We start from the raw sequence: 25179 nt of genomic DNA on the forward strand, positions 1-25179 counted from the left end.
GACTAATATTAAACTATTATACATCACTGAGGAGAAGCCTGTTACTATTTTTCTCATGTTACTATAATCGAATTGGTTTAGGGAATGTTTCCTCTGATTAATGATATTTTGGTTCTTATTATCTATTGGCTTTGTATATATTTTCATCTGGAATTTTTTGTCATGAAATAAAACCTGAGACAATTGTTGGAATAGCTGACACATCAATATTCTGAATTCAGACCTATAACAGTAAACAATTTAACATTTAAAGAACCCTTAACTCTGCCTGGCGTAGTTAGTCTTTGGCTGCATTTGTTTGTTCCCGGTGTATGCTGTCCCAGCTCTGTGCAGATAGCTGACACAGCAGACCTCGATCGAACTGCCCAATAAGACCACAAGACTTAGTTTAGTAGCAAAGGTACCCAGTCAGGTTTATTGTCAATGAAGCACAGTCCTAGTTGCCCAGATTAATGTCTACAGTTACACTAACATATGTATGCCTGGTGCAATGGACTCAGCTCAGTGAATGGTGGGACTTTCTATTCTCCCCTCAGCTGGCCAAAGACATTCCCTCTGAGACCAACTGAGGCAGTCAATACAGCCCCCAGTTAGGTCCAGTGATGTAATAGCGGCAGCTGCTCACTACCATGTTACTGCCTCTTTATATTCCGTTCACCTTTTTTAAGGTTCTCTTCACAATCATAAGGGCTATAGACTTATTTTTTCAGTTAAAGCTTACATTCTGCAGAAATTGGTGGCCTGGGTCACACTAACTCAAGGAAGGTCCATGTTTGCCTCAGGCAAGTGAGTGAGTTTGCAAGGCTGGCTTGAAGTAAGGCTCTCAAACAGAACATTTAAGAAGCAGCACATATTTGGCCCATATAGTAGAAATACACAGAATGTCAGACAATTAAACATTAAAAACTAAGGTAGAATTATATTAGTATGTATCTCCATTTCTTTAAAATTTATCTCTAACAGGTGTCTAAGCAAACTAGGCACAATATGCATGCTATTAATTATACTTCTCATTACAGATTGCTAAAATAGAAAATATCAATCATTTGGGTGAACTCAGAGTGTTAAACCTTGCCAGAAACCTTTTAAGCTATGTAGAAAACCTTAATGGACTGGATTCACTGACAGAACTTAACCTTCGTCATAATCAAATCACCTCCATGGTAAGTGATAAAGCTCAATTAATATTTGTTGTCCTTCCCCCACAAAAAAGTTAGCAAAATACAATAATATTATCATTTGATTTGAACCATGTTAGTGTTTCACAGTTCTAGAACTATATTGTTTTCATTTGTCCTATGATTTTGGTGCTCTTTTGCTTAATTTTATATGAAGTGGATGAAACCAAAAATAACACATGGATATTTTATCTAAATGATTGTTTATAGCTGTGAAGCTGTCTTTATACTAATTAAAGTGCCAAAAGTGAGGAAATCTTGAAGAAACTATACAATTCTGGTGCATAGATTGAGTAGGTATCTAAAAATATAGTAAACAATATACTGACTACATCCTGAACTTAAAAATCGTGGCTATTGGTGGTATAAAGTGCTTTTTTTTAGTAGTAGCCTCTCTTTTTTTTAATATGACAGTTAGAGAAAGTCAGTATGATCTTAAAAGAAAATTAAAAATACTGTTTTTAATTTTGCAGTTTCACTTAACATTAACCAATACTTTCAAAAAGAAAAGGCCATCAGTGTCCAATATTTTGTCAATGAGAAAGTACCTGAGCAATAATTTAAAGATCTTTTTCTGCAAAAGATATTGTTTCAGTGTCTTACTACATAACCTTAATATAAATCAGTTGTAACAGACTCATAATACACTAACAAGAGCACATTGCATAAAAGAATGCTGTTTTGCTAAATACCTAGAACAGTGTATTCCCCCGCTTGGAAAGAAACAAATGGAACATGACAACAAAGGAGAGAGGTTAATATATGTAGAGTCTTGTTCCAATTTCTTCTTTATTAGAGCTCTTGCCTTGAGCTGTGTCTTAGATCATGTCAACTAATCTGACCACTGGTATATAATTTTCTGACAAAAGTGAACTGTCAGTTTTGCAGAATAGAAAATGGAGGCTTCAACTCCTATTTCCAGTTTTGTTTACTTGAGTTTTTTTTGCTTTTCTTCATAATAATAGAAAAAGTCCTCTCTTAGTCTATGCGACTGAGCTGAGATTTGAGATGTGGCTGAGCTGAGCTGAGATTTGGCCCTTTTAAATTCAATCTCCTTTATAACATGTGCAGCCAGCAGAATTCTGTATCCATCTCTCTGGTAAGATATGATATGCAAATGGAACTTCCTCCTTAGGAGTGATGGAGCTTTCCCTGTAGGAACGTTGACTGATTTTTTTCCAAGTTGATAGGATCATCTTTTACAAGTAGATTGCAACTCTTAGTGCACCTGGGGCTTTTTTTTTTTTAAAGTAGGTCTGAGTTACCTCAGGTACTGCTGTGTATCTGGGAATTTAGTCATTGACTTCAGCAGTGCCAAGATTTTACTCAGCATTTTTTGTGAGTTTTTGATGATGTATTTGCTTTCTGTCATTCAGTAAAGGATATTAAAAACAAACCTAAATAGACAGTAACAAAAATGTTGATTGTGTAATCAAAATTTCCCATGTCATGCTACTGCTCAACTTCATGCTTAGTCCCTGCTCTCTTTCCCTCAGGAATATTTTCTTGAATCTCTTGGGTGTCTAACTGTTCATGTAGTATGCCAAATTATCCACAATTGTTTTTGTTCCTTGAAACAATGAGAACATGGAAATAATGATTGACTAGTGTATGGTAGATATTTTTGTTTCTTTAAATTATACCCAGACAGTTAATACTCTAAATTTTTAAGAATTAGCATGTTTGAGCTATAGTATCTGTGAAATCCATCTTGGTCTCAGTCTACTTTGGCTTGGTTAAAGAAAAATTATCCTCATGCTCAGTTCAGGCAAGTCTTGGATCATTTTAATTTTAGTAAACGTGCTTTCTCTTTGGCCTATTTTAATTCAAAGGTATTAGAAATTGAGTTCCAGGCGGTGTTGACTATTTAATGAATGCAGTATATTATTTTTATATTTTTATTGTAACCTCCTGTCACAGGGTGACTGGCTCTTTTAATGGGAGATGGGGCCAGTTTACCTGTGCGATAACTAATTAGCTGCTTCCCAACCTGAGGGGATGAAATTATAGGGGTCAGATGATAGCTTAATGGACACCTGGGCCTCTGCAGGAATTTGGCCTACACTGGACCTGGGTGAACTGTGTTTTTCAAATTGAGTTTGAATGTTAGCATAAGTGATAGGCCTAAAAGCATGTGACCAAAAAAGAATGAGATCACGGGAAAGAAGAGCTTGTTTCTATTAAACTTCTTGTGACCCTTGAAATACCAGCATTATCTTATTTAACGTTTGGGATAAGGTAATAGAAATAAAGAAAACTTGCTTAATTGGGCCCCAGGTGCAGTAAATAATTGGTTATATATGGTTTGTTTAAAAAGAAATTTTTAGTTCAGTTATTGGGAAGAAATATGGTAAAATAAAATAAGAAGAAAATCTTGAGGAGCGGGCCCAGCCATTAGTCTTGTCTTGACTAAAACTCCTTCCTCTAGCTTTGGCTATGGTCTGATAACCAGCAGTGATATCACTTATTTATTATAGTGTATAAAAGATAAGGTTTTGGGGAGTTTCTTTGTCTCCCATCATGCTGTGACTCCAGAGGGGTATGTCCTGGGCCTGATCCTGTTGTAAGTATTTTGGCCAATACTTATAACTGGATTGATATTAGGACAGGGGTTCTCAAACTTCATTGCACCGTGATCCCCTTCTGACAACAAAGTTACTAAATGATCCCAGGGGGAGGGCTGGAGCCCAAGCCCTGCCGCCCTGGGTGGAGGGAGAGGGGGCAGAGCCCAAGCCTTGCCACCTCAGATTGGAAGAGAAGGGGCTGCAGCCCAAGTCCCACTGCTCTGGGTGGGGTGGAGCTCAGGCTTCAGTTTCAACCCTGGGTTGCAGCAAATCTAATGCTGGCCCTAGCAATCCCATTAAAATGGGGTCCCAACCCACAGTTTGAGAACCGCTGTACTAGGATGTTGCATATAAGTTTGTGTATGCGTATATTTGTATTTTGGGTGTAATCAACACCAAGTGGCCTTTGGTCTATTAAAGAAATGCTTTTGTGTAAACTGAGTTGTGGTAAACCTTAGTAAAGTATTAGGGGAATTATTTGCAATAGCCTCATAAGAGGGCTGGGAGATCTATTTTGGTGTGGAACCACAGGGAGTGGGTATGTTCTTGTGGAAAGCCCTGAGCCAAGGTCTACAGGAAGTTGGCTATCCCAGGGGAACCAGCCTGAGGCCCAGTGTTCTATACTGGAGCGGGGAAGGATGGAAGGAATGGAGTCCAGCAAGAATTGAGAATGTACTCCAGGGGAACCAGCCTGGGGGTGGAGTGCTCTATCCCAGAGCCAGAAAGACTCTCAAAGGTAGCCCAATGAGGGGATGGGTACAGGACCCAGAGGGCTGGCTGAAGAGGAACCACTGAAGGACAGAACAACTTTTTTGTTTGTTGGGACTTGATTGATTGGAGTTTCGCTACCCCAGAATGGGATAAGTTTGTTTATGACTTGGCTGGAGGGCTAACTGAACTGACCGCTTTGTATGTGGAGTTCTTGGGGACTCTGAAGGTATATCTACACTGCAACATAAGCTCAAGCCTGAGCCCAGGCTCATGCCTAACCCCCCCTAGTGTCTACACTGCAATTGCGCTAATCTAGGGCTTGGACCCAGGGTCCCAAGACCCTACAGGACTGAAAGGTCCAAGCTTGAGTTAAGCTGGGACCCAGGTTGTGAGCCTTATTGTTTTGCAATGTAGATGCAGCCCCTCTTGACTCGCGTCCCAGTAGTGAGCTGGAAGTATCCCACTATTCCATGTGACAGCTATCCCAACATCTGCAATCCACTCTATTATTTTGTGAAAGGAATATTTCTTAAATATTGTTAGTGAGTTCCTTTTGGATTTCTTGTGCAGCTTTATTTTTAAGGACAGTTTTGGATTTTCTTTACCAGTGATAGGACAGAATAATTCTTGTTTTTGTTCTTTGCTGTTGAATCATGATATAGGACTAAAATTGCAGAATTGTCACTTAATTTTGGTACTAAAATGGATTAGATTTCTTGTGCATAGGTTGTATTTTGACAGTGCTATTGGTGGCAGTACCTAATATAACTTGACAGAGTAATTATGGAATAAAGATATATCATAACTTTGTTGTAACTTCAAACCTTAGATAACCTTAAACAGCAGCATTGCTAACCCCAAGATTTCAGAAATTGTGTCGGGCACCCAAACGCATGAGCTTGTCTTCAAATGTATTATTTTAAAAATATTATTTTTAAATTTCTTTTCTCTGTCGTCTCATTTTTGAGCCTTTAGTGTTCTTCTCAAGCTTTATCTCTGATGCCAGGAGGGCTTAGAAACGTACTGTTCTTGAAAGCTGAGGCCTGGTCTATGCTACGGGGTCAGGTCGAATTTAGCCGCATTAGGTCAATTTTAAAATGAATGCGTCCACACGACCAACCCCGTTCTGTCGACTTAAAGGGCTCTTAAAATTGACTTCTGTAATCCTCCCTGGTGAGGGGAGTAGCGCTAAAATCGACCTTGCTGGGTCGAATTTGGGGTAGTGCAGACGCAAATCGACGGTATTTGCCTCCGGGAGCTATCCCACAGTGCTCCATTGTGACCGCTCTGGACAGCACTTTGAACTCCGATGCACTAGCCAGGTACATAGGAAAAGCCCTGGGAAATTTTGAATTTCATTTCCTGTTTGGTCAGCATGGCGAACTCAGCAGCACAGGTGACCATGCAGTCCCCCTACAATTGCAAACGAGCTCCAGCATGGACCAAAAGGGATCTGCTTGCTATATGGGGAGAAGCATCTGTGCAGGCAGAACTCCGATCAAAAAGAAGAAATGCAAATATATTTGCCAAAATCTCACAGGGCAGGTTGGAGAGAGGCTACAACAGGGGGACACAGCAGTGCCGCATGGAAGTTAAGGAGCTGGGGCAAGCCTACCAAAAGACAAAGGAGGCAAACGGTTGCTCTGGGTCAGAGCCCCATACATGCCGCTTCTATGATCAGCTGCACGCCATTCTAGGAGGGGACCCTACCACTACCCCACCACTATCCGTGGACACATGCAAGTGGGGAGTCTCACGCAACAGGGAGGAAGATTTTGTGGATGAGGAGGAGGAGAATGCGCAGCAGGCAAGCAGTGAATCCATTCTCCCCAGCAGCCAGGACCTTTTCATCACTGTGCAGCCAATACCATTCGAAGGCGGGATCCCCGACCCTGAAGCTGGAGAAGGCACCTCTGGTGAGTGCACATTTGTAACTACAGTGCAGGGTTTAAAAGCAATAGTGTTTCATGTTTGATTTGCCCTGAAGAATTGGGATGCATTTGCTGCCCGTACAGCTACTGGAAAAGTCTGTTAACGTGTCTGGGGATGGAGCAGGAGTCCTCCAGGGACATCTCCATGAAGCTCTCCTGGAGGTACTCTGAAAGTATTCCGGAATCATTGCAGCACAAAGCATGGTAGCAGATGGTCCTGAGTTTTGGTCGCATTCAAGCAACATTTGGTCTATATCTTTCTGTGTCAGCCTCAGGAGAGTAATATCATTCATGGTCACCTGGTTGAAATAGGGGAATTTTTGTAAGGGAACAGTAAAAGGACCCCATTCATACTGGGCTGTTTGCGCTTGGCTGAAAGGGATCATCCCGGAGAATAGCCGCGCGGTGGGGTGGTGGGAGGTATATGCTGCACATCCACCCGAAAACCGCAGCCCCTCCTTTTAAATGTGAAACCCAACCCATTGCTTGCTATGGGAAAGGATGGCGCTGCAGTTTGAAACCATTCCCACATGTTTTGCGTACAAAGCCAACCCCGCGTACCCTTTGCCTTACCATGGCTGCATGGAAACCGAATTCTGTTGCCCAGCCGTGTGTGATGTGTCACCATACTGGCAGGCGCTCAATATAAAAGGCAAAATGCGACCTTGTACCTAAAGCACATGTGCTGTCTGCTGTGAATTGCTAGATTCACAACTGTGAAAGAGTCTCCCTTTTGGTCTCAGAAATGTATCATCGTAAATTTTACTCTCCCTTTTTATTTCCCCCCAGGTGCAAATGTTTCTAGGCTCCCCCATCATCTCTGTCCCTGAGGTTATTGCAGATTAGAAGGCGGAAAAAACGCACTTGCAATTACATGTTTTCCGAGCTCATGCAGTGCTCCCGCACTGATAGGGCACAACTGAATGCATGGAGGCATTCAGTGGCAGAGGCCAGGAAAGCATTAAGTGAGCGCAAAGAGCAGAGGCAGGAGTGCGAAGAGCGGAGGCAGGAGGTGATGCTAAGGCTAATGGGGGACCAAATTGACATGATGAAGCGTCTGGTGCAGCTGGAGGAAAGCCAACAAGAGCACAGACCCCCCACTGCATCCATTGTACAACCTCCTGACCTTCTCCCCAAGTTCCATATCCTCCTCACCCAGACGCCCAAGAACGCGGGTGTGGGGAGGCTCCGGGCACCCAGCCACTCCACTCCAGAGGATGGCCCAAGCAACAGAAGGCTGTCATTCAAACAGTTTGATTTGTAGTGTGGCTACAATAAGCAATGTGGGGTTGTATTTCTCTCCTCCCCCACTCCACTCTGTCTCCCCCACTCCACTCTGACTACCTTGTCAGTTATCTCCATTTTTCTTTAATTAATAAAGAAAGAATGCATGGTTTCAAAACAATAGTTACTTTATGTTGAAGCCAGGAGGGTGGTTGGCTTACAGGGAATTAAATCAACAAAGAGGGTGGGTTTGCATCAAGGAGAAATACACACAACTGTCACACTGAAGCCTGGCCAGTCATGAAACTGGTTTTCAAAGCCTCTCTGATGTGCAGCATGCCTTGCTGTGCTCTTCTAATGGCCTTGGTTTCTGGCTGCTCAAAATCGGACGCCAGGCGATTTGCCTCAACCTCCCACCCTGCCATAAATGTCTCCCCTTACTCTCACAGATATTATGGAGCACACAGCAAGCAGCAATAACAATGGGAATGTTGGTTGCGCCAAGGTCTGATCTAGTCAGCAAACAGCGCCAGCAAGCTTTTAAACATCCAAAGGCACATTCTACCACCATTCTGCACTTGCTCAGCCTATAGTTGAACTGCTCCTTAGTATTGTCCAGGCTGCCTGTGTACGGCTTCATGAGCCGTGGGAGCAAGGGGTAGGCTGGGTCCCCAAGGATAACTATTGGCATTTCAATATCCCCAACTGTAATTTTCTGGTCTGGGAAGTAAGTCCCTTCTTGCAGCTGCTCGAAGAGCCCGGAGTTCCTAAAGATGCGAGCGTCGTGCACCTTTCCTGGCCATCTCACATTGATGTCGGTGAAATGTCCCTTGTGATCCACCAGTGCTTACAGCACCATTGAGAAGTACTCCTTGCAGTTTACATACTGGTTGGCAAGGTGGTCCGGTGCCAAGATAGGGATATGCGTTCCGTCTGTTGCCCCACTACAGTTGGGGAAACCCATTGCAGCAAAGCCATCTAGTATGACCTGCACATTTCCCAGAGTTACCACCCTTGATAGCAGAACGTCAATGATTGCATTGGCTACTTGGATCACAGCAGCCCGCACAGTAGATTTGCCCACTCCAAATTGATTCCCGACTGACCGGTAGCAGTCAGGCGTAGCAAGCTTCCACAGGGCTATCGCCACTCGCTTCTCAACTGTCAGGGCAGCTCTCATCTTGGTATTCCTGCGCTTCAGGGCGGGAGAAAGCAACTCACAGAGTTCCAGGAAAGTAGCCTTACGCATGCGAAAGTTTCGCAGCCGCTGTGAATCATCCCATACCTGCAACACTATGCGGTCCCACCAGTCTGTGCTTGTTTGCCGGGCCCAGAATCAGCGTTCCACTGTATCAGCCAGCCCCACTGCCACCATGATGTCCCAATTGCCACAGCCCATGCTTCCAGGAACGTCTGTGTCCATGTCCTCATCAAAATCGTCCTTGTGCTGGTGTCTCTTAGCCTGGTTCTGCATATACTCCAGGATAATGCGCTAGGTGTTTACAATGCTCACAATAGCAGCAGTGAGCTGAGAAAGCGCCATGCTTGCCGTGGTATGGCATCTGCAGGAGAGCAGAGTTGCAGCGGAAGCGGTGGATGACGACTGATGCCATGAGAATAGATATTTATACAGAACAACGAGAGGACCTGTAAGATGGATTCATGGCACCAGGAGAGCAGAGTTGCAGCGGAAGTGGTGGGTGACAACAACAAGGAGAAATTTGTTATTGGGACTGAGCTCATTTACAAGAGCAGGAGAGCAGAGTTGCAGTGAAAGTGGTGGATGATGACGGTTAGCAGTCGTACTGCACTGTCTGCTGACAGCAGCACCCAGGACACAACAGCAGTGGTGACGGTGAGCTGAGCTGAGCTGGCTCCATGCTTGCCATGATATGGCATCTGCATGGAAAAAAGGCACAAAATGATTGTCTGCTGTTGCTTTCACGGAGGGAGGGGCGACTGAAGACATGTACCCAAAACCACCCACCACAATGTTTTTGCCCCATCAGGCATTGGGAGCTTAATCCAGAATTCCAGTGGGCGGTGGAGACTGCGGGAACTGTGGGATAGCTATCCACAGTGCACCACTCCGTAAGTCGATGCTAGCCACGGTAATGAGGATGCACTCCGCCGACTTAATGCGCTTATTGTAGACATACGCAATCGACTGTATAAAATCGATTTCTAAGAATCGACTTCTTTAAAATCGACCTAATTTCGTAGTGTAGATATACCCTGAGACTCTCACTGGCCAAAGTATGGCTGTATGCTCAACTTGATGGCCTTTGTCTGTCTGTTTGAAAACTGCATCTGATATCTGATCAGTTCCAGAATTTTAGTCTGAGCTGTATCCCCAGCTGGACCCCTTGCTCTGCTTTAGCCAAACTTCCCCCCTCAAGAAATCAAGTTGTGTATCTTTCCACAAGGACTCCTGCTTCATGACTCTAATAGATACATCCCATAGAGCCACTGTTTGAATGAGCTAAATTGATGGAAGCAGAACTTCAGTTACTCTGTGACTTCCCTACAGTACTTAGGGTAAACTTACACCCATGTTTGTGATGCTTGCAAGCTACCCCAGGGTAGGGTTGCCAGTTTTGGTTGGACATATTCCTGGAGATTTCATCACATGACATAATCTTTAATTAAAGATTAATCTTTAATTTCTGGATACTCCAGGACAGTCCTTGGCAACCCTACAGGGAAAAGCAAACAATTGTGGCTGTGGCAGACTGCTACCCAAAGAAAATTCCTTCACATCCCACAGTATTGTGATCAGCTAGACACTGAGGATTTGAGGAAGAATCACCGTGCACACAACCTCTTAATATCTAGCCTTTAGGTGTATTTCTGTCCTGCTCTTTCCCCATGTCAACTATAACCACAATTAGAAGTCATGGAGACTAAATCTGATGGAGGGTGGGAATATGGATCTAGCTACTGGAAAAATACAAGTGGCCTGCCCCTGCACCAGTCTCCAAGCACTTGGACTGGGTGTGTTCATATCCGCAAGTTGGAGAATGGGTTTTTACAGGGTAGGGAGATGTACCTAATCTGAATATGTGGATGGGTAACGACAAACCGCAATCCCTAGTCAATTTGGATTTGTATTTTGCGCATACAGCTTGCTCTTATTTGCTTTATTAACATGTTGAATTAGATACTATTTCAAAAAAAAGGAGTACCCCTTTTCCTGCCGGAGAGTGAGTTTGTGTGTGTGGTTTTTGGAGAAGGCGGGGGGGGTGAGAAAACCTGGATTTGTGCTGGAAATGGCCCAACTTGATTATCATACACATTGTAAGGAGAGTGATCACTTTAGATAAGCTACTACCAGCAAGAGAGTGGGGTGGGAGGAGGTATTGTTTCATGGTCTCTGTGTATATAATGTCTTCTGCAGTTTCCACAGTATGCATCCGATGAAGTGAGCTGTGGCTCACGAAAGCTTATGCTCAAATAAATTGGTTAGTCTCTAAGGTGCCACAAGTACTCCTTTTCTTTTTGCGAATACAGACTAACACGGCTGTTACTCTGAATACTATTTCAAGTATTCCAAAAGATTTATAGTAGCATTTAAAACCACCAATAACAATTTTGTACAGTTAAAATACATAGCTTTTGGAAGATTGGACTCCAGAGTCCATCTGTATGTTGTTTTTTATTCATATGGTGTAGATTTTTATACAATTTAAAAGATAGTGAGTTGGTTGATAGGAGAGAATCCTTACTTAAGTCTCCCATTGACAGTACGGCCACTGCCATTTGGAAGGTAATTTATGAGTTTGCACTTTGAAGCTTTAGTGCAGAATGGTCACAACATCAAATTTATATTTATGCAGTTTGATTACTGCATGCTTGCCCTGAAGCTTAAACGCTGAGGCAAGCACCTTGGCTCCTTTCCTGAAAGGCTGTTAAAAATGGTTAACAGCAGTCTCATTCTCTTTAACGCTATTTACCTTGCAAGTGGTGCAGCTTGATCTGCAGAGTAGATATCTGCACTGAAGCACTCCCTTGGAGTCTGCACCAGAGAGGAATGGAGCTGCATGTTCAACAGAAATCAATGTTGCAGCAAGGTTACAGAAAATAGAAATGTGTATATTTCATCATCAGGCCAAGTAGTGAGGTTCAAAAGATGTTCTCTTTCAGCTGCTGAATTTATGCTTCTCTTTCTTTCTAGAAAGATGTGGATACTTTGCCCTGCCTCCAGCATCTATTTCTCAGCTTTAACAATATATCTAGGTAAGGGGACTACCAGTTTGCTTCTTATCGGTAACTTAAGTATAATATTGCAGCTGTATTAAGTTAAAATTGGAATACTTTGCAGGTGGTTACAATTTTCTAATATGGCAGATTGAATAAGAAATATACAATGTCTGGATTATACAAAATGTGTGAAACTGAAGTTCTCTAAACCCTCATCCTTTAAATGTACATTCTATTTATGAAAATTCTATTATTCTGTTTAAAGATGACCATACAGTTTATAGTTATGAAAATAGAAAATAGTATTGTAAGTACTGTATAATTTTAGTGTTAATTTAAGTATCTGTTTAACAGTATATAAGTTACATTTATGTTTACATTCATCACAACATAAAATATCGAATTAAAATCTGTTGAATTGATGTGACTAGATTATTCTTCATTTGTATTGCTTTCTGAACATCTTTTGTTACCTAAAGCTACAATCTGTATTCATTATTGTGTCACTCTTTCAAACTGGGCCATCAGAACATAGTAACTCAGCTTTCTCAGTAAGACTTCTGTTGTTTTAAGAACTGATGAGCATGTTTCATTATAAATGTATAGAAATGTTTGTCATCTACATCTGTCTTCTCATCGTATTTTCAAATGTTACTGGATTCTGTATTTATAGTCATCCCAAAATTTAAAAAAAATGTTATTTTAAAAAGTACTGCATGCACTATTTTCCTTAGAGAGCAACTTATGGTTGCTCATATATCTTAATCATCATAAATATAGAACTAAGGAGAAATCTAACAGCATCAAATTATTTTATTAGAGACCTAGAAAAGGTACTGCATTCCTTTATTGCTGGAAAAATCATGATGTTTTTGCTGTACTTATTCTCTTTGTAGAGATGGAAAATAGGAATGATTTATGTTATAGCTAACAGAAATTTTTATTATACTAGTAAGTTAGAGTATTTTATGCAGACCTGCATTTTATTCCTTGCAAAGACCTCCAATTTACTTGTTTATGAGCCTTATGTTCTTAATGCAGTGATGCAGCATTTACCCTTAAAATTACTGGGTATTAAAAAAAGTTTGAAAATCTAATACGAACTTCTACTAAACTATAGATATTTCACATGAATTAATCTGCTAGTGCCTCTGCTTCATGTTTTAAATTTGGGTAGTAGCAGACATAGATTAGTATTTTATTTCTGTTGAATAATGGTTGGTTCCCAAATTTTAAACATGCTTTTTGTTTCTGTTCTGCCAACAAATGTCCTAGCCTGGTTTTAGCAGTTGGAGGACTGCAGTGGCCAGTTCCCCTGTCACCAGGAAGTATTGCTGCAGTCAGTGGTAATTACTTTATGATTTTATGTAACTGACCTAGTAACTCATCCAGCTCTCAGCCTCCTCTCCCACAATGTTTTCTACAAAATTATACTATTATTTTTTCAGTATACAAGGAGAGAAAAGGACCTAAAAAGAAGCTTGGCAAATCCAATTGGTTACATAATCTGTAGCTGATTTCAAACAAATATCTTGCTTGCTTTTATAATTTATTCAGCGGGTTTACAGGGAAGCTATGTGTGCACAACTCAGTCTTAGAATTTGTCCCTACATGGGATATACATACCTTAAACATTGCCTTGTAAGTATGTAATGTTTAGTTTTGGTTTTGGTTTAGAGTTGAAATCAGTTTAAAAAAAAAAAATCTAAAATCAGTTGAAAATCGCACTTTTCCACTGTATGAACCTTATGTTTGGACCAACCTAACACTTTACATGCCAGTCACCATTATAACATCTTGATGGTGGTGGCATTTGGCTTGTTGATGTTTTGAAATGTTGACATGCCATTGAACAACAGCATTTCACCAAGGAGGTGAAACAACACTGAATGTACATTTTTTGTTATATAACTGACGTGTGACATGTTTCGTATCAGGTAAATAATTTAAAAAATGTGTTTTTATAACCAATTATGTACTGATATTTAGCCGGGTGCAGTTTGACTTGACCAAGATGTTTAAACTGAAAATTGGCAAGTGTAACGGGAACTTGAGACACAATTTTAACATGGAGTATTGCTGTAGTAAGATCAAGAATGAAAGTTCCCACTACCCTTGGTACATATTCTCATGACTTATTTATTTATTTAGATTTACCATATGCCTTGTGGTAAACTTTGAAAATATTTTTTCAAGAAACAATTCTACATCCATGTGTCTGTAAAAAGACAAAAAAATATTTCAGACAAACGACAATACTTATGCAATGATCTAAAGCATTTACTCACAGGTACACAATGATAACTTGCTAGCAGCAGCAGCAAGATATGTTGCAAAAGTCTGGTTCTATTCACAGCTTGGTTTCCTTAGAGTCAGTTAATCAGATATTGATTTAAAAAATTACTTCATAAGATGTAATAATACGGCCTTTATGTTAAATCAGAATATCTCCAAAGGAGGTGTAGAACATTTTAAAAAGACTAATTTAGAATGAATTGTTTTGACATAGCAAAAGTTCACATTGGAGCATCAGTTTGGTGCTTGTCACGTGGCAGCAAGAGTTGTTGCATCATGTATTGATAAATATTGACATGTATCAATTGGAATGTCTTTGTAATATGCCTCGTTACAGATGAGGACATTTCAAGTTGTTATGGTCTTAATATTAATGAGATATTCTCTCCTCTTCATTTTCAGAGGAAGCCCCAGAATGCTACTGTTCCTCTAAAGAAATCTTTTGTACACAAGTTCCCAAGTATTCATGTCGTTAAGACCTCATAAGCTAAAACCAAACCAAGAACTGGTATGGGGACTGGAACAAAGAAATAGTGTCTTATTTCCATCCTCAGCCTGGACAGATTTAGTAGTCAGGCAAACTAATAGCATTCGCACCTGTTACATTAATTTAGATGGAATATATGGGCTTAAGGTGTTGACATAACCCAGTAACTGTCCAACATTAAACAGTGTTAAACAAGGTTTGGGCATGTGGTAACATGGCAAACACACCATTAAGAATCCTATTAACCTTTTATTAAAAACATAGAAAAGATGGAAAAACACTTAAAACATTTAAAATGTGAAGTATTTGTCAAATAAGGCTTTCACTTTAACAACATTCCTTGTTCCCCTTCCCTTTAGCTGGAGAGTTTTTAGAAGGAAATCCTCCACCTCCTTGTTTAACAGCCTCTTTAGATCGTATTAAAGAGGGTATTAACTGTACTTTTGGGGAAAAGAGAAGAAGTTAGTTGAGATGAGCTGGAGCAGTTGTTGCTGTTATTAAAGTACCACCTGTTTCATCCCAGGTGGTGTTTGGGATTCAGATGGAGCTAATAGAGGTGGCAATATCATCTGGGTCCCTCTCTCTGGCATGGTCTGGTCAGGACCGAACTCTCAGGATTAGGATGACAAAGGCCCTGGGTTCCAAGAGATGGTGGGGTTGGAAGCCATGGTGGTGAAGCTAACTCCATTAGACAATTTTTCTCCCAAAAGTCTCTCTCTTTAAGAATCCACCAAGGGAATGGTGGGTGAAATAGCCCATCCTCTCATTATTTTGTCCACCAATTAGACCAATATACCCATTTTAGTTCACTGGTTTCTGGTTCCACACTTTTCCAGTTTACTAAGCAGGATCTTGACAGGCCTTGAGTTATATCACTAGGCCTTTTCGTTTGGACTAATTCATGTATTTTCATACCATTTCCCATGAACACTTGCTATTACAAGTTTTTGTGACATCTTATGAACTTTCATGCATTTTTTACACCTATTGAAGTTCCGGGGGCAGGCAAGTGCAAGCTTTTTACAGTTAAGTTCACAATTAGGGAAAATATTGTAGGCCCAATTATTGCAACACACCTTGATGGTTCCTTATAATCTATTATTATTTATTTGTATTATCGTAACACCTAGGAGCCCCAGTCAGGGACAAGGATCTCATTGTGCTAGGTGCTGTACAAACACAGAATAAAAAATCATTTTTTGGACTCTTGCTGAATTATCCAGACTTCTCATCTAGATTGTTATCTAGCAGAACTTTGAGATTTTTTTGCTTTTAGAACTATTTAACTTGCCCCACTAGAGTTTGGGGGAGTGGGGGGGTTGTTATTACTGGTATTTCTTAATATGAAAACCAAGAAGTCTATTTTTATTCCATGTCTTGGAGATGTAAATTAATTTGCCAATGATTGTAAACTTTACAAGGCCATGACTGTCTTTTATTCTGCATCTTGTAAATCATATTTATTTAGCAAAGATAGGTTGGGTACAGATATGACCCCTTCAGGTGTGGGTTTTGGAGAAGAGGAGCAATTTCCCCATCTGGTTACTTAGTGAAAGGAATGATTGGAACTATTGTAACACTCATCTATTACAGCTTTCTATTATGCAACTGCAAGCAGGTTAGCAACACCTTTATGGTGGACAAAGAGATCAGAAGAGAGTATTGAAATATAGTCTGTATTGGTGTAAGGGGTCATCTTTTATGGCTATCTCTGTGCTGTGCCACAGTCTGAATCCTGATTTGCAAATATTCAGGATGCTGGGAAATATCACATTAGAGCTTGTTTGTCACTACTTGCGCATAACTTGCTTTGGGCTTCTCTTCATTGCAGGGTTAGCTTGAGGTATAACTAGAGTGTTGCCTCTAACCCAACTCTGTCCTGTCCATGTACAAAAATCTAGCTCAAGTTAAGTGGTGCTTCCTACTTGAGCCAGCTGGTCTGTCGGGGGTTTGGACTAAAGCCTGAGTGCTCCCCATGCCTGAACTAGTGATGCCGTGGGGTTGCAGCTACTTTCTGCTGCTAATCCAGTCACTCTGGGTTGCTCCAGTGTGGTTTTGCTATGAGACCACTCTCACTCAGGCTAGGCTAACTTAAGAGGAGTTAGCTCAAGTGTAGCTATAACTGAAGCTAATACTTCATTGAAGACAAGCCCTTAGAAATGGGTTGTTGGAGGCAATGTGATAGAGAGGGTTTCTTCATTTAGCTTTGGCTTTTTGAGGATTTATTTGTGAATTTATTTTTTAAACAAAAAATAATTAAAAGTACATTTTATTATAGCACAGAGTTATTTTTTTTTTAGGGTTCATGCCCTTAAAAAAAAGGAAAAAGGAGGGACATCTGTTTCAGTTTCACTAATATTCTGAGGTATGTTGAAGTACTCAGAACTTCAAAGCACCACAGTACGCATTTATCATAAGGGGTTGAAAACCCAACCAACCTTTCTAAAAAGTTTTTTGTTGTTTCCTGAAGGAGATTGATTTGTTTTTTTAATTCTGCATGTAGCAGCAGAATTTCTAGAAGTATAAATACTGTACAGGCTAATTCTTGTAGAAGAAGGCTTTAGTGCAGGTATTGAATTCTGATGTATTTGAAAATAATTTTGAAGGTCAGAAGTATTAGTTGATTTAGAATGAATATTGTCACACTAAAATCTAATCTAGCACAATAGAGGTTCACAAATAACATCACATTTAACTCTGCAGTCACAAAAGTTTCAGGCCAAAGTCTTCTGCAGAACTAAACTTTTAGCTTTACTAAATTTATTTGTGTGACATTTCAGTGGAATGATGGATTTTTTTGATCAGGTGATATTGTTAAATAGTAACTAATACATCATCACAACATTCATAAGGTAGGTAGGTAATTATTGTCTATTTTACGGTGTGAAAATTAAGCCACAGAGCAATGGAGGCTAAAAATTTCAAACTTGGCTCCTAAACCTACGCACCAAAAAGGCCTAATTTTCAAAGATGCAGAGCACATGGATTGACTTCAGTATTAGCTGCCAGGTGCTCAGCACCTCTGAAAACCAGGCTACTATTTTAGGTCCCTTAATATGGATTTAGTAGCCTACCTTTATGACCCAAGGCCAACATTTTCAGACCTGGGTGCCAAGAGGCATTTAGATACTGTAACTAATTTTTCAGAGGTGCTGAACATCCCTCGCTTCTGTTGATGCCTATGGAATCTGAGGGTGCTCAGCACTTTTCAAAACAAGACCACCTATTTAAGTGTCTTATTTTGGCCAGCCACAATTGACACTTTTTGCCTAAGTGAACATATCCAAGGCCATGAGAACTGTCACCTACCCCCTTTTCAGCTTTTTCCATCGGTAAAGGAAAAGGATACAGACTCTGCATCTTTAAATAAAGTTTTACATAGGTCAGTCATCTTTTAGTATAGCCTGATGGAGCATTGCTGCATGATGTCTGCCTCTTGGAACATGCTACTTGTCAGGGATGAAGTCTTTTGTTTTTGCCTAGGTGGAAAGCCCAGGTTTAGGTTAAGAAAAATTAACCCTGTATTCCTTTCAGTTGTCCCTTGATATCCATGGGATATGTTTCGGATCTCAGTAATCTGTAACAATACCTCTTGTATTGTACCATTTTCTTCTCTATTTCAAGGATCTGTACCCAGTTAACAATATAGCAGAGCTTTCTCACTGTTTATGTCCAGTCCTTGGGAGAAAACTTCTTAAAAAAAAAATCAGACCCAAAAAACTTGTAGTCTGGTATCTTTCATCTTACTGGGAACCCTAGCACCTAAACATTTACTCCTTACATTTGATTCTTCAGACTTCTGACTTTGCATGAAAGATTATTGTATTTAGTATTTATTTAGATTTAAAATAATAAAAAGATGCTTGTCCAAGAGACTTTGCACACTAACACATCAATAATACAATACAGATTTTACCATTATTTTAGTACATACTTCATCTTGGACAAAAGAAGCTTCTAGTGTTGCTGTTGACTTTTTCTGCAGTCTTCAGCCATGCTAAAGTAAGTGGCACTTTGCCTTCTAGATTACTGACTCTTGATGGGTTTTTTGTTGTTTAATTTTTGCCACCACAGTTTGCAAATGACAGGTTTCAGAGTAGCAGCCGTGTTAGTCTGTATTTGCAAAAAGAAAAGGAGTACTTGTGGCACCTTAGAGACTAACCAATTTATCTGAGCATAAGCTTTCGTGAGCTACAGCTCACTTCATCGGATGCATAAAGTGAAAAATGCAGTGAGGATGTTTTATATACACAGACCGTGAAAAAGTGGGTGTTTATCACTTCAAAAGGTTTTCTCTCCCCCCACCCCACTCTCCTTACAATGTGTATGATAATCAAGGTGGGCCATTTCCAGCACAAATCCAGGGTTTAACAAGAACGTCTGAGGAACGGGGGGGGGGTAGGAAAAAACAAGCGGAAATTGGTTACCTTGCATAATGACTTAGCCACTCCCAGTCTCTATTCAAGCCTAAGTTAATTGTATCCAATTTGCAAATGAATTCCAATTCCGCAGTCTCTCGCTGTCTGTAATCGCGTGACCAGAGAAATTGAAGTGTTCTCCGACTGGGTTTATGAATGTTATAATTCTTGACATCTGATTTGTGTCCATTTATTCTTTTACGTAGAGACTGTCCAGTTTGACCAATGTACATGGCAGAGGGGCATTACTTGCACATGATGGCATATATCACATTCATAAACCAGTTGGAGAACACTTCAATCTCTCTGGTCACGCGATTACAGACATGAAAGTTGCGCTATTACAACAGAAAAACTTCAAAACCAGAGTCCAGCGAGAGACTGCTGATTTGGAATTCATTTGCAAATTGGATACAATTAACTTAGGCTTGAATAGAGACTGGGAGTGGCTAAGTCATTATGCAAGGTAACCTATTTCCCCTTGTTTTTTCCTACCCCCCCCCCCTCCACTGTTCCTCAGACATTCTTGTTAAACCCTGGATTTGTGCTGGAAATGGCCCACCTTGATTATCATACGCATTGTAAGGAGAGTGATCACTTTAGATAAGCTATTACCAGCAGGAGAGTGGGGTCAGGGGAGAGAAAACCTTTTGAAGTGATAAACACCCATTTTTTCATGGTCTGTGTGTATAAAACATACTCACTGCATTTTTCACTTTATGCAGCCGATGAAGTTAGCTGTAGCTCACGAAAGCTTATGCTCAAATAAATTGGTTAGTCTCTAAGGTGCCACAAGTACTCCTTTTCAGTTTGCAAATGATCTTTCTCAGCATGAAATCTTTTCCCAGCTCTAGCAGTGTAGAAGAAATTAGGCATAAAGATGATTTTTTTTATATCACAGGACTCTTACATTGTTTGTAGCTTGGAGAAAGTTTGTCTTTAATTATCAGTTAATGTCCGTACTGATAGTTAAGTGCAAAGAATAACTTGGTAAGTTGTTCCCACAATAATGAAAACACTTCAGACTCCAAACAGAATACATATGTGACGGGTTGGATTGCAGAAACCCCTTTGGGACTGCTCCCTGATGTGCCTGGACTACCTCTGAGCCTGCTTTCCCTGCCAGCTTGGGACTTCAGAGCCCTTCCTGGTTGTGCCAGACACTCTAGCCTGCTACAAACACAGACCCAGGTCTGAACCATGTCCCCCAAAAGCTGCAGGGTTAACTGGAAAGAGTTTAAGAAGTGTTCCTGTCTCCAACACTCCGGTACCAAGCTCCCAAAGGGGTCCAAACCCCAAATAAATCTGTTTTACCCTGTATAAAGCTTATACAGGGTAAACTCATAAATTGTTCGCCCTCTGTAACACTGGTAGAGAGAGATGCTCAGCTGTTTGCCCCCCCTCCAGGCATTAATACATACGCTGGGTTAATTAATAAGTAAAAAGTGATTTTATTAAATACAAAAAGTAGGATTTAAGTGGTTCCAAGTAATAACAGACAGAACAAAATGAATTACCAAGCAAAATAAAATAAAGCGTGCAAGTCTAAGCCTAATGCAGTAAGAAGGTGATTACAGATGAAATCTCAGAGATGTTTCAATAAGCTTCTTTTACAGACTAGGCTTCTTCTAGTCTGGGTCCAGCAATCACTCCCACCCCTGTAGTTACTGTCCTTTGTTCCAGTCTCTTTCAGGTATCTTTCAGGGGTGGAAAGGCTATCTCTTGAGCCAGCTGAAGACAAAATGGAGGAGTTTCCAGGGGCTTAAATAGACTTTCTCTTGTGGGTGGAAACCCCTTCTCCTCTCCTGTGCAGAATCCAGCTGCAAGATGGAGTTTTGGAATCACGTGGGCAAGTCACATGTCCATGCATGACTCAGAACTTTACCTGCCGATGCCACATTCTCAGGAAAGCTCAGATGTGGATTGGCGTCTCTCAGAGTTCATTGTTAGCTTAAGTGTTTCTTGATTGGGCACTTTCTGAGAATAATCTTTTCTCAGGAAGCTGACCAACTGCCAATATTTACAACTTGAATACAAAAATGATACATGCATGTAAATAGGATTAATATATTTAGTAGATCGTACCCTTTGCAGTGATATGTTACATGGCGTATCTAGCATAAAACATATTCCAGTCATGTCATATTTACAATCATAAGCATATTTCTGTAAAGCATTATGGGGTGCTTCTCCCCTAAATATTCCAGCCAGGAGCCCCCTGTCTTCAGAGCTCAGGACTTCCTCAAACTCCAGTCCTGAGGCCAGTAACTTATTTTTAAACATAATTTAGAGCTATTTTGTGCATTAGAAATAAAATCCCTTTCTCACTTTTTTTTAAATGGAGGGGCGGACATCAGAATGAAGTTGTACATCTGTAGGACAGTTTAAAAACTGGTATCCTCCTGATAATTATCTTAGGGGTCTTTTTAGATTAATGTTTAATAGAATGATTAGAGCAGGATGCACTGAGAGAACCTATGAAGTAATAATACAAAATACCCTGCACAACTAAATTATACTATTTTAGGGGTGGGGTAAAGTTAAGATTCCAGATCCGTAACAATATCTATACACTGAAACCTTCCCAAGAGATCACCCTTATTACATAACCTCCTGCCTTAAGAGACCTCCTAAAAGCATTAAGTACAGTTCTTTTCCATCTTTTATTAGAAGATCAACTGTTTACTGATCCCTTGAGTGATTGCTTAACTTAAAAATGGATAATACGCTTTTAAATACAATATTTTAAAATCATATCAAACCACCAGCACATAAAGCAAGTATAATTTTGCGCTCCTTCTCGGTCTTAGTGGCCTAATTCTGCTCCCATTGAAATCAATAACAAAACTCTCATTGACTTGAATGGGGCAAGATTGATTCTTAGGTGGTTATGTTGTTAGCTGTTGCAGGAAATCACAGAATCAGATTTGTTCAATAAGTGAAGAAGCAATTATTTTAATGCAGTTATAATTTTCAGTCCACAAATATGCCTCTTTAGATTTTCATATTGTGTCTAGCACTATTTTGTCTGATCATCAGTAATATCATTGATGTAAGATTGTGAACAGTTTTGTTCTATTTACATACATGCTTACTTAAACAAATTTTGTAATAAATAATAACTTTACTGAAAATACACTATTTACCTTTGGATTATGGAATTACCGGCGAGGTGGTCAGAATGTGTTGCAGACTATTGGCGTGATCATAAAGATGTTTTCATACATGAATAATCTCACTGAAATTTATGAGGCTGCTCAGATAAATAAAGTTACTCAGGAGGAAATGTTTATGGAGTTGAGCCCCATATTGCACTGTATTTTTTCCAATAGACTGATCAGCTTTAAAGGTCAATTGAGATGCTTTTTATAATTATCAAAGTTCACTTTTGTTTCTCCTGTATCATTTGATAATACCAGAAACACCCAGCATAATGCTGGGATCTGCATTCTCTTAATTCCTTTTCCTGTTTTAGGTGGTTTTGATATGGCCAAGTGTAGTAGGGAAAGGCTACAATTCCAAAATATAGTTTTAGCAGGTAACTAAATGAGTAAATACCCTTTAATTTTAAACTGTTTTTATTTGTAATTTTATATCTTCATGTATATTCCCTGAGTTTTGAATCTTACAGTTTTTATTAACTTAAAAATATTAGTTCAATATTGTGTCCAGCAAAAATCTAAATTGAGCACTTTTAGAATTGCATAGTAGCACATTTAAGCATTTCTTAGCATAATGAAGCATAACCAAGGTATTTTACCAGACCTTAATTTTAAACAAAATATTTGATGAGTAGTAAGAATAGAAATACATCATTTTTTTTATTATAAAATAAGCAATTTGATTATATAACTAAAATTTGATGCCATAGTTTGACTCATGTCTGTCTTGCTCATGCTCATTCTCACTTTGTAATTCAATTGAGATGGTACCTTAGAATATCTTTTAAAGTCAGTAAAAGTGATTATGGTGAAATTCATTATGTGAATGAAACTGGCAGAAACATGTACAAAATATTTTTGAAGTCTGTGGTAAACTTAAATAGATCTAAAATTGAGTTTTTAATTTAGTTTCAAGAAAATTGTACATTTATCTTCTTTTCCCACTGACACAATTTCAATAAACAAGAGGATGCATATTGATAATTAAGTCCAGTTATTGCCTGCATCTTCCTATGCTTCCCCCCCCATAATCTTTTTTCTTCAGAAATAGATTTCCTCCAATTTCTTTTATAACTCTGCTGTGTGATAGCCTATCAAAGCATTTGTCATACTCTTAGCAATGTTATTGAACTAAGAACTGGGCTGAAGAGTCCTGTTCTTCTAAGGCTCTAGCTAAGTAGAGCTGGTCAGGAATTTTTCAATGAAACGTTTTTTGTCAGAAAATGCTGATTAGTTGAAACTGAAACTTTTTGAGGGAAAGAGGGTCTGTTTCACTGAAACTTTCATTAGGATGGTTTCTTAAGTCCAGGGTGGAATTTTGTGAGGGGACACCCACCCGAGAATAGTCAATAGCTTAGTGGTTAAGGCATACCCTGGGATGTGGGAGACTCGTATTCATGTTCCTGCTGTAAATCGGGCATATCTAGGATATGTTGACTTTTCTGGGGTGTCTCTCTCTCTTCCCTCTCCCCCCATTCCACACAAAACTTTGAAAAGGTCTCAGTTTCATCCAGATGTGGAGCAAAAACATTTTGAGGTCTTGAAAATGTTCTTGAGACAGGAAAACAGTTTTCTGCCCAGCTCTATAGTTAAGTCATTAGAGGGAGAGAAAGGTCCCCTTCATGCTTTGCTATTATATGAAGGGAAATTGTCCCAATGTTTATGGTCCAATGCTCCTTACCATCTGTTGCCTCAAACAGGAAGTTGAGCCATCTTCTGGGAAGTAGGGCATTTTAAACTTACTGAAAAGTCGATTTATTTTTCTTTAGGGAGAAGATTGTATATATTAGTGTTATTTAAAAAACCTTGTGTAGTTTGTAAAGTAGCGTATTTAAACAAATATTAAAAATATTTACTGATTAGCCCAGAATTCTTGATACCTTTAAACACTGGACATTGTCAATGTTATGAATTTAACAGGGAGAATATCAATCCTTCCTCTCATGTTTTTTGCAGGCTAATTAGGAAAACTATATCTCATTATATGTCAAGAATGGCTTAGTATTTATTATCAAAGAAAATCTTTAGTAGTAGTAATGTTGTTCTATCATTTGTAAATATTTTTGGAATGTTATGTCACCAAAGTAATTTGGGGAGTTCCTTGCAGAATCTGTTGTTAGAGAAGTGATAACATCAAACATATCTTTTTTTTTTTCTCAATAGGTCAGTTTAAACATGCATGTATAGGTCACAATCAAAACCAACAGCTAATTAGAGAACAGTGGTTACAGTACATTACTCAGTTGTGAGAAAGATTTTATTACTCATAGCCTATATTGTTTGTGCATTTGTATTACAGATGGATATTTATAGCTCTTTGTAGATCTCCCGAGTTTAGTTCATGATGACAGGCATAGCTAGGATATAGGCACATTTTTTCCTGCTCTAATCAGAGAAGAAAAAAAATTGAATAATTCATTAGATCTTTCAAGAACATGTTTAATTTGTATGTGATAGTCTGTGTGCTGTTTTTTCAGTAGAAGTCTGAACTGTAGTGCCCTCCTTTTTTGGGGAAAAAAGCCCACACTTCTTCGAGGAGTGTCCCTGTGGGTGCTCCACTTTAGGTGAATCTGCACCCTTGCTCTTGTAATTGGAGATTTTTAGTAGCAGTGCCTGGTTGGGTTGCACATACATTGTTCCTGTCTCCCGCCATCTCAGCTGGTTACATAGTGATGTCCGACCAAACCTCCCTCAGTTCCTTCTCTATGGCTCTTTGCTTGAGGCTGAGCAATTAGCAGAGCCTCTGAGCTTATCATAGTCTAGCTTTAACTTTAGAGTACTGGTTAGTTAATCAATAGTTAGTTAATTGTCAATATTTTACTCCCCTATCTATTCGCCATTCATTCTTTCTTAAAAAAATTCTTATCTTTGGAGTTTAATTTTCAGTTATTAGGATACCCCTTAGTGTAATATAGTTACCCTCCCTCTTGGGAGAAACCCTATTCTAAGGGGCATGCCCAGCTCCCTGGGTTTTAAACGTTGCCTCACTTACCAGTCCTCACAATGTGTC

At 39.6% G+C, this 25179-nt stretch overlaps 1 protein-coding gene across 6 annotated transcripts in view; it reads left to right on the plus strand.

Moving 5' to 3' along the window:
* LRRC49 (leucine rich repeat containing 49) overlaps positions 1 to 25179 on the plus strand; it is a 130703-nt gene that overhangs the window by 40808 nt on the left and 64716 nt on the right. For all 6 annotated transcript variants that reach the window (XM_043523938.1, XM_043523939.1, XM_043523937.1 and 3 more), the window contains 2 exons: positions 1020 to 1163; positions 11783 to 11844. In XM_043523938.1, the coding sequence (XP_043379873.1) occupies positions 1161 to 1163; positions 11783 to 11844 (65 nt within the window). In that variant the 5' untranslated portion in view covers positions 1020 to 1160. The remainder of the gene's footprint in view (positions 1 to 1019; positions 1164 to 11782; positions 11845 to 25179) is intronic.

This window comes from Chelonia mydas, chromosome 10, assembly GCF_015237465.2.
Source record: "Chelonia mydas isolate rCheMyd1 chromosome 10, rCheMyd1.pri.v2, whole genome shotgun sequence".
Classification (NCBI taxonomy): Eukaryota; Metazoa; Chordata; order Testudines; family Cheloniidae; genus Chelonia; species Chelonia mydas.